At 57.2% G+C, this 8,467-nt stretch overlaps 1 protein-coding gene across 1 annotated transcript; it reads left to right on the top strand.

The window, feature by feature from the left end:
• The first annotated feature begins 570 nt into the window (after positions 1-570).
• On the top strand, positions 571-8,262 carry MMP9 (matrix metallopeptidase 9). The gene is made up of 13 exons (XM_061207936.1): positions 571-791; positions 1,298-1,530; positions 1,895-2,043; positions 2,340-2,468; positions 2,557-2,730; positions 2,935-3,108; positions 3,888-4,064; positions 4,186-4,341; positions 5,311-5,596; positions 5,717-5,856; positions 6,233-6,383; positions 6,475-6,578; positions 7,987-8,262. Exons 1-13 carry the CDS (start codon positions 654-656, stop codon positions 8,103-8,105), a joined length of 2,130 nt encoding a protein of 709 aa, XP_061063919.1. The 5' UTR covers positions 571-653; the 3' UTR covers positions 8,106-8,262.
• The last annotated feature ends 205 nt before the right edge of the window (positions 8,263-8,467 follow it).

Here is an 8,467-nt window from a genome sequence, read left to right as displayed (position 1 = left end):
AAACTCCCCCTTTTACTACCCTGAACTATCCAGCCTGTCGAAGACAGGGGGTTGTCCCCGTGGAATCCCCCGATTCCTGCCAAGCAGAGCCCATGCCTTCTGCTCTCAGGTGGAGCAGAGGAGGAAGCTGAATCAAAGAAGGCTTCCAGGAAGAAGAGGACAGAGCCTGGGAGTGTAGGAGGGGCCCACGAGGGGGTCTGACCGGGAAGGGGGATCATTAGGTTCAGAAAGAAGCCTCAGGGAGTTTTCCATCCTTTTCTCTTAGGCTGACCACTTGGGGCCTTCAGATGGAGGGCTCAGGGAGTGCTCCAGCTGTGCCTCCCTCCCTCGCTCTCACACAGTTCTCACAAGCTCTGCAGTTTGCAAAACCCAATCCTTCCCCTATGGGCCTGTGGTTTCCTGTGGGTCTGGGGTCCTGCCTGACTCGGCAATGGGGACTGTGGGCAGGAGGGAGAGGGGGAGGTGGTGTAAGCCCTTTCTTTGCCTTCTCATGCTGGGACTGCCCAACACACACACACACACACACACACCCCATTCCCTGAGTCAGCCCTCGCCCCGGCCTGTCGGGGAGGGGCGGGGTCACTGATTCATTTGACAGCGCCTCTTTAAAGCCCCCACAAGGGCAGCTGCAGCCAGACACTGCTACCCTCACCATGAACCCCTGGCAGCCCTTGGTCCTGGCGCTCCTGGTGCTGGGCTGCTGCTCTGCTGCCCCCAGACCACGCCAGCCCACCTTTGTGGTCTTCCCGGGAGAACTACGAAGCAATCTCACCGACAGGCAGCTGGCAGAGGTAGGCACACACTCCAGCCTAGAGTTGGGAAGGGCTGGCTAGGAGTCCCAGGAAGGACATGGGCTCTCAGAGGAGATACTTAGGGGCATGTTGGGGGGTGATGGGCACCTCTGGAGAACAGAGGTGTCCAGGCTTGGGCACTGGGATGCTCTGGACAGTGATTGCCAGGAATGGGCTAATGAGGGTTTCCTAGATGGGCAATGGGAAGTGGTGAAGGGGCATTGGAGGGTTCTGGAGTGGGGATGGGCTGGGGATGAACAGGGGTAAACCCTAGGAGGCCCTGAGGTAGGCATGGGCCAGGGGCATCCAGGGGTGGAAAGGAGCTGAGGATGTCTACAGGGAGGGGAGATTCTTGGGTGGGCACAGGCACTGGTATGCAGGGTACCCAGTCCTGGATACAACACCTTGTTGCTAGTCCCTGAGAGCCTGGAGGGATGGAATCCTCACCCAGCAGGTCAGAGAAAGGAAGTCAGGGTTCTGGGATGTCTCTGCCCCTCCTTCCACAGGAATATCTGTACCGCTATGGCTACACTCATGTGGCAGAGATGAACAAGGATGATCAGTCCCTGCGTCGGCCTCTGCAGCGTCTCCAGCAGCGCCTGGCCCTGCCGGAGACTGGCGAGCTGGACAGCACCACCCTGAATGCCATGCGTGCCCCGCGCTGTGGCGTCCCAGACCTGGGCAGATTCAAGACCTTTGAGGGCGACCTCAAGTGGCACCATCACAACATCACCTACTGGTGCGAGGCTGGGCCCCCCGGGGGCGAGTGGGGTGTGATGGGGAGAGGCCACCCGGTGGTCAACACGTCCCGTCTTAGGCCCATCCCTGGGTTTCACTAAACCAGGGATTTAGTGAGCCCAGGGCAAGCGGCTCCACCTCTGAGCCTTCGTTTCCCCATGGGAAACGACCTCGCAGTCTGAGTCCTCCTGTCAGGGCCGTTGTGAGTGTCCAAAGAGAAAAATGCGTCTGAAAGTGCTTTATAGCTGAAAGCGTGGAGCGCAGACAGCGTTGTGTATCTGAAGTTGCTGAGACACGGGGTGTCGCTGCTGCTCCGGATCCCGCCTCTCACTTCCGACCTCTAGCCTCCTGCCTTTCCCCTGCAGGATCCAAAACTACTCGGAAGACTTGCCGCGCTCCGTGATCGACGACGCCTTTGCCCGCGCCTTCGCGCTCTGGAGCGCGGTGACGCCGCTCACCTTCACTCGCGTGTATGGCCGTGAAGCCGACATAGTCATCCAGTTTGGTGTTAGGGGTGAGAACGCGAGAAGGGGAAAGCCAGGAGAATCTGAGAGGGGACAGAGGAGGGAGGACCTCGGAGAGAGTAGAGGGGGCCCTGGACCCGGATTTCTCTTGCCTGTCCCCGCAGCCCTGGCTGCCGCTCGCCCTTATGGCGCCCCCTGCTGACCGACACCTCACAGTGCGGGGACGCAAATCTTGGACAGCAGCTCCTAGGCTGGATTTCAGCCCGCACTCAGTCCAGCGCCCTTGTGCAGTGCACAACCTGCGCAACCGTACGCGGCTAACTCTCTTCTCCACCTGCTTCTTCAGAGCACGGAGATGGGTATCCCTTCGATGGAAAGAACGGGCTCCTGGCACACGCCTTTCCTCCTGGCCCAGGCATTCAGGGAGACGCCCACTTCGACGATGAAGAGTTGTGGTCTCTGGGCAAAGGCGTCGGTGAGATTCCCGAACCGCCCCGGTCCCCATTCCCTTCTCCTCTCACGCGCATCACCAGCCGCCCTGACCCCGTCTCCCTTTCCTGCAGTGGTTCCGACCTACTTCGGAAACGCAAAGGGCGCCACCTGCCACTTCCCCTTCACCTTCGAGGGCCGCTCCTACTCCGCCTGCACCACGGACGGCCGCTCCGACGACATGCTCTGGTGCAGCACCACGGCCGACTACGACACCGACCGCCAGTTCGGCTTCTGCCCCAGCGAGAGTGAGTACCCACCCTCCTCGAGGGTCCAGAACGCTGGGTTTTTATCCCAGCCTTGCCGCTAGTGCTGTGTGGCCTGCAAATCACTGTCCTGTTCTCTGGGTCCGTTTCCCCGTTGTGAAACGAGGCGAGGAGGGGTGGAGGACACAGGTGGCTTGTGGGTCAATAAACTAGTGGCGCCTTCGGGTAATCGCGTGGGCCTCCCAGGACTCTACACCCAGGACGGCAATGCGGACGGCAAGCCCTGCGTTTTTCCGTTCACCTTTGAGGGCCGCTCCTACTCCGCCTGTACCACCGACGGTCGCTCGGACGGCTACCGCTGGTGCGCCACCACCGCCAGCTATGACCAGGACAAGCTCTATGGCTTCTGCCCGACCCGAGGTACCTCTGCCCCACCTACCTGATTCAGCCTCGCCCCCTAATTCCGCGTCGGTCCCCGAGCGTGGCTCTTCCACCCATCAGTTTGTCCTTCTACTCCTAGTCGGTCCTCAGGACAGCCGTGACTCTGGCCGCCATCACCACGGCTCCTCCCCCTGCCTTCCTATTGCTGCCGCCGCATTCGCGGAGGCCTCGCCTTTTAGCCCTGCTTGCAGCCTCTCCCTGGGCCTCTGATCCTCAGGCCCCGCCCACCAGTCTAGCCTGGTCTCGGCTGTGTGCGGCACCACGCCCCCTAAGCTTTTTTTTTTTTTTTTAATTTATTTTATTTTTGGCTACGTTGGGTCTTTGTTGCTGTGCGCGGGCTTTTCTCTATTTGCGGCGAGCGGGGGCTACTCTTCCTTGTGGTGCGCGGGTTTCTCATTGCGGTGGCTTCTCTTGTTGCGGAGCACCGGCTCTAGGTGCCGGGGGCTTCAGTAGTTGCAGTACGCGGGCTCAGTAGTTGTGGCTCGCGGCTCTAGAGCGCAGGCTCCGTAGTTGTGGCGCACGGGCTTAGTTGCTCCGCGGCATGTGGGATCTTCCCGGACCAGGACTCGAACCCGTGTCCCCTGCCTTGGCAGGCGGATTCTTAACCACTGTGCCACCAGGGAAGCCCCCCCCCCCCCCCCCCCCCCCACAAGCTTTTAAAATAGGCCTCCAAGTGTCTCTCGCTCCATGATTGGCTCGCCCCTGGGTCTTTATTGGACCCACCCACTTGGCTCACCGGAGGCCCTGGGTCTCTCCAGTTGACGCGACGGTGACCGAGGGCAACTCGGCGGGGGAGCTGTGCGTCTTCCCCTTCATCTTCCTGGGCGAGGAGTACTCGGCCTGCACCAGAGAGGGCCGCCGTGATGGGCAGCTCTGGTGCGCCACCACCTCCAACTTCGACAGAGACAAGAAGTGGGGCTTCTGCCCGGATCAAGGTGGGCATGGTTCTGAGATTCCCAGGCTGGGACCTCAGCCAGGGCAGTGGTGTCCGGGAGGGATGGCCGGGGCTGGGAACTCGGCTCAGGGCTCACGTCTCAGGCTCCCTCTTTCGTCCAGGATACAGCCTGTTCCTTGTGGCGGCGCACGAGTTTGGCCACGCGCTGGGCTTAGATCACTCGTCCGTGCCAGAGGCGCTCATGTACCCCATGTACAGCTTCACTGAGAAGCACCCCCTGCATAAGGACGATGTGCAGGGCATCCAGCATCTGTATGGTGAGGGTGTGGGGCAGGGATGGAGGGAGGAGAGGGAAAGGCTGGGCTCTGCCGGCCACGAGTACCCCGAGAATGCGGAGGAGAGGAGAGTTAGGACCCCCAACATCTATCTTCTGGAGACCCTGGCCAATGGGTACAATTGTTGCCAGGTCAGTGCTTGGAGATGGTGATAAAGAGCCCAGACTCTAGAGTGAGACAGACATAGGTTCAAAAGCCAGTCCAGCCACGTCCTGGCTAGATGACTTTGGATATGTTACTTCACCCCTCAACTTCCTCATCTGTAAAGTGAGGCTAACACCTGCCTCATGGGGTTGTTAGGAGGCTTAAGTGAGCTAGAATAATGCCTGGCATATAGTAAGCACCATATAAGTGTTTGACATTTTTATTATTATCACCACTTACTATCATTAGTATATTTCCTCATTAAAAAATGGGGATATTAAAGAATCTACTTCATAGTTTTTTTTTCTGAAGATCAAACAAGCTAATGTGAATTTTTAAAAATATAAATTTATTTATTTTTGACTGCGTTGGGTCTTTGTTGCCGTGCGCGGGCTTCAGTAGTTGTAGCACGTGGGCTCAGTAGTTGTGTCACACGTGCTTAGTTGCTCCGCGGTATGTGGGATCTTCCCGGACCAGGGCTCAAACCCGTGTCCCTTGCACTGGCAGGCGAATTCTTACCACTGCGCCACCAGGGAAGTCCCTAATGTGAGTTTATAAAGCTCCTAGCACTAAGTTTGGCACTCAGGTTGAGAGCTCAAAAAACACTTCTCTCTCAGCAGCCTGGGGATGGGGGTGAGTATGTGAAAGGAAGCGGCCTGCCCAGGGTTGGGGGAAGGCAGGGTCCAGCGTCTAGAGTGCGGAGAGTGAGCGCCAGGGGCCTCACTGGTAGGCTTTGGGGGAGCAGACAGTCCATGGGCACAGCGCTCCGTAGGAACAGGGGCTGTTTCATGCGGTGTCTCTTTTTAGGTCCTCGCCCCGAACCTGAACCACGGCCTCCAACCACTGCCACAGCTGAACCGCAGCCCACCGCCCCTCCCACGGTCTGCGCCACGGGGCCTCCCATTGCCCCCACCTCAGAACGCCCCACTGCTGGCTCCACAGGCCCCCCTGCAGCTGGCCCCACGGGTCCTCCCACTGCTGGCCCTTCTGCGATCCCTACAAGGTCCCTGGATCCAGCGGACGATGTCTGCAACGTGAACATCTTCGACGCCATCGCGGAGATCGGGAATCGCCTGTATCTCTTCAAGGATGGGTGAGGGGCAGGGGCTGTGAGGTTTCGGGAAGGGGCTTGGAGGCGGGACCTGCCTGTGTCTCCCCGCCCACTGACCTTGTGTTCAAGGTTCAGTGCCAGCCGTTCCCTTTTCTCGTCCAGGAGGTACTGGCGACGCTCTGAGAGCGGGGGACGCCGGTTGCAGGGTCCCTTCCTTATCAAGAACACGTGGCCTGCGCTGCCCCGCAAGCTGGACTCCGCTTTTGAGGATCCGCTCACGAAGAAGATTTTCTTCTTCTCTGGTTAGTTTCCTCCTTTCTTCCTTCCCTATCCGCCCCCCCCAAAACACACACACACACACACACACACACACACACACACACACACACACACACCAACCTAGAAGGACCAAGAGACCGAGGACAATTCATAAAACGTCTTGTGTGCATTAGAAAAAGACGCCCCCTTCTGGCGGATACAATTTAGCAAATTTAGCAGGGGCTGAATTTCAGCCCTCCTCACCGCACCCTTGCACAATCGTACCGAGAGGCTCTGCTCCTTGGGCACACAGACTGCGGGCACGCCGGGCGCGGAAAGGCCTCGCTGCGTTCTCCCTCTTGATATTCAAGGAGAGTATGTGCCCCGCCCCCAGACCGATGTGACCCTTCTCTCCTGCAGGGCGCCAAGTGTGGGTGTACACAGGCGCGTCGGTGCTAGGCCCAAGGCGTCTGGACAAGCTGGGCCTGGGCCCGGAAGTGGCCCAAGTCACGGGGGCCCTGCCGCGCGCCGGCGGTAAGGTGCTGCTGTTCAGCAGGCAGAGCTTCTGGAGGTGAGAGTCCCGGGACCGCCGGCAGGGGGAGCCCAGGCGCCATCCGACTGCCCGCCGGCTCAGCAACTGTCTCCTCGCTGCCGTCCTGCAGGTTCGACGTGAAGACACAGAAGGTGGATCCCCGGAGCGCCACCCCAGTGGACCAGATGTTCCCCGGGGTGCCCATGAGTACTCACGACATCTTTCAGTACCAAGGTGAGGGATGAGGACGAGGGTCGGGGGAGGATCCCTCCCTGAGACACCTCCCACGGTAGGTTCCCCTGCCTTAGTGATTGGTCAAATTCTGAGAGAGAGAAAGAAAAAGCCCGTGGAGACTGAGGCAAATGCCCCAGCACAGGTGAGTTCCCTATAGAGGCAGGGATCTTACCAGATCATTCAGGGACACAGGGGCACAACCAGAACTAGGACCCAGATTTCCTGTCTCCCCAGCTGAAAGCCCTTTCCCCTACAAGTACAGGACACCTGGTTTGCATGGAGGCTCATTCCTTTATTAGACAACATTTATCAAGTGCCTATAATGTGCCAGGCACTGTGCTGCCACTGGGGATACAGTGATAAATAAGACAGTTCATAGCTGTGTGTCTTTGGGCAAGTCACTGCTACTCACAGAGCCTCAGTTTCCCCATCTGTAAAATGGGGGTGGTAGCTGGAGTTACACTTGCTTTCTCTTTCTCACTGCTCACCTCCAATCAGCTGACAAGTTCTGTTGACTCAGCCGCCAAAATATTCACAAGCTCCTCTGCAAACACCCTAGTCCAAGCCATACTGGTTGTCCAATACCTTTAATATATTCCGTGAGAGTAGGGAGGGGCTAGGAGTGGAGGGCAATGGTTTTGTGGGTGACTCTAGGCCCATTCCAAGGTCAAACAAATTAACATGACCTGATCTGACCCTCTCCCCCCTCCTCATCCCCTCCCACTACTCCTGTCATTCCCTTTGCTCTGCTCCACTCACACCAGCCTCTGGCTGTTCTCTGAACACATCAAGGTCATTCCCAGCTTAGGGCCTTTGTGCCAGTTGTTCCCTCTGTCTGGAAGGTTTTCTCCCCAGATTGTCACTGGGCTGCCTCCCTCTCATCCTTTAGGTCTCAGCACTAAGGCCACCTCTTTGGAGAGGCCTTCTCTGACCCTCATTATCTATTCACTTGCTCGCTCGCTTTTAATATGTCCTCCATCGCTTTCTCCATTGTCAAAACCAATCTCATTTATTTATGCATTTGCTTGTTAATCGTCAGTCTTACCCCACTAGGGTGTAAGCACCAAAAGAACTGATGTCATGCCTGCATTTTTCCTCTGCTGTATCCCCAGTGCCTCTAACAGTGCTTGGCACGATAAATATTGTTGGATGAATGAATGGGATTTGTTGAATGAATTGTTCTGAGTATCAACTGTGTGCCAGGCTCTGTGTCAGTGCTTTGGACAAGGAGGTCTGTGCCCTCCAGCATCTCTGTGGGGGGGCGGGGGGGGGATACAGGTGCCCTATGAAAACCTTGGAAAGATCTCGAAAGGGCAGGAGGGATGATTGTAAAGATCTCACTCCTGTTTCTGTATGTGTATGTGGGAAGGTTGGAATCACCCCTCTTGGTCCTGCCTTTCCCTTGCAGAGAAAGCTTACTTCTGCCAGGATCGCTTCTACTGGCGCGTGAGTTCCCGGAATGAGGTGAATCAGGTGGACTATGTGGGCTACATGACCTTTGACCTCCTGCAGTGCCCCGAGGACTAGGGCTCCCCAGCCTGCTTCAGCACTGCAGTGGGAGCCCCCACAGGGACCATCCCGATAGGGAATGAGCCAGTCTGCCGGATCCAAACTGGTGGGTCTGTTCTGAAGGACAAGGAGAAGGGGAGGTGGGCTGGGCCCTCTCTTCCCACCTTCTTTTTTTGTTGGAATGTTTTTAATAAACGTGGATTCTTTAACCTTTAGGAGCAGATTTATGTATGTATTGTATGCATGCACGCATGTATGTATGTAACCAACAGAGGGCTTACTATGCGCCAGGCAATGTTCTAAGCACTTCATAAATATTAACGTTCAATCCTTCCTATTAGGAAGGTATAATGTAATTACTCCTATTTTATAGCCGAGGA

Source organism: Eubalaena glacialis, chromosome 13 (assembly GCF_028564815.1).
Source record: "Eubalaena glacialis isolate mEubGla1 chromosome 13, mEubGla1.1.hap2.+ XY, whole genome shotgun sequence".
Classification (NCBI taxonomy): domain Eukaryota; kingdom Metazoa; phylum Chordata; class Mammalia; order Artiodactyla; family Balaenidae; genus Eubalaena; species Eubalaena glacialis.
Note: the sequence above shows the minus strand (reverse complement) of the source record. Positions and strands in the feature narration are given on the sequence as shown.

What these genes read in the sequence shown, in the direction of transcription:
- MMP9 (XM_061207936.1), top strand. Translation starts at nt 654, where the DNA reads ATGAACCCCTGGCAGCCCTTGGTCCTGGCGCTCCTGGTGCTGGGCTGC. An exon ending in CGGCTTCTGCCCCAGCGAGA is followed by an intron (nt 2,731 to 2,934) that starts GTGAGTACCCAC and finishes TGGGCCTCCCAG; the next exon opens with GACTCTACACCCAGGACGGC. An exon ending in TGGCTTCTGCCCGACCCGAG is followed by an intron (nt 3,109 to 3,887) that starts GTACCTCTGCCC and finishes GGGTCTCTCCAG; the next exon opens with TTGACGCGACGGTGACCGAG.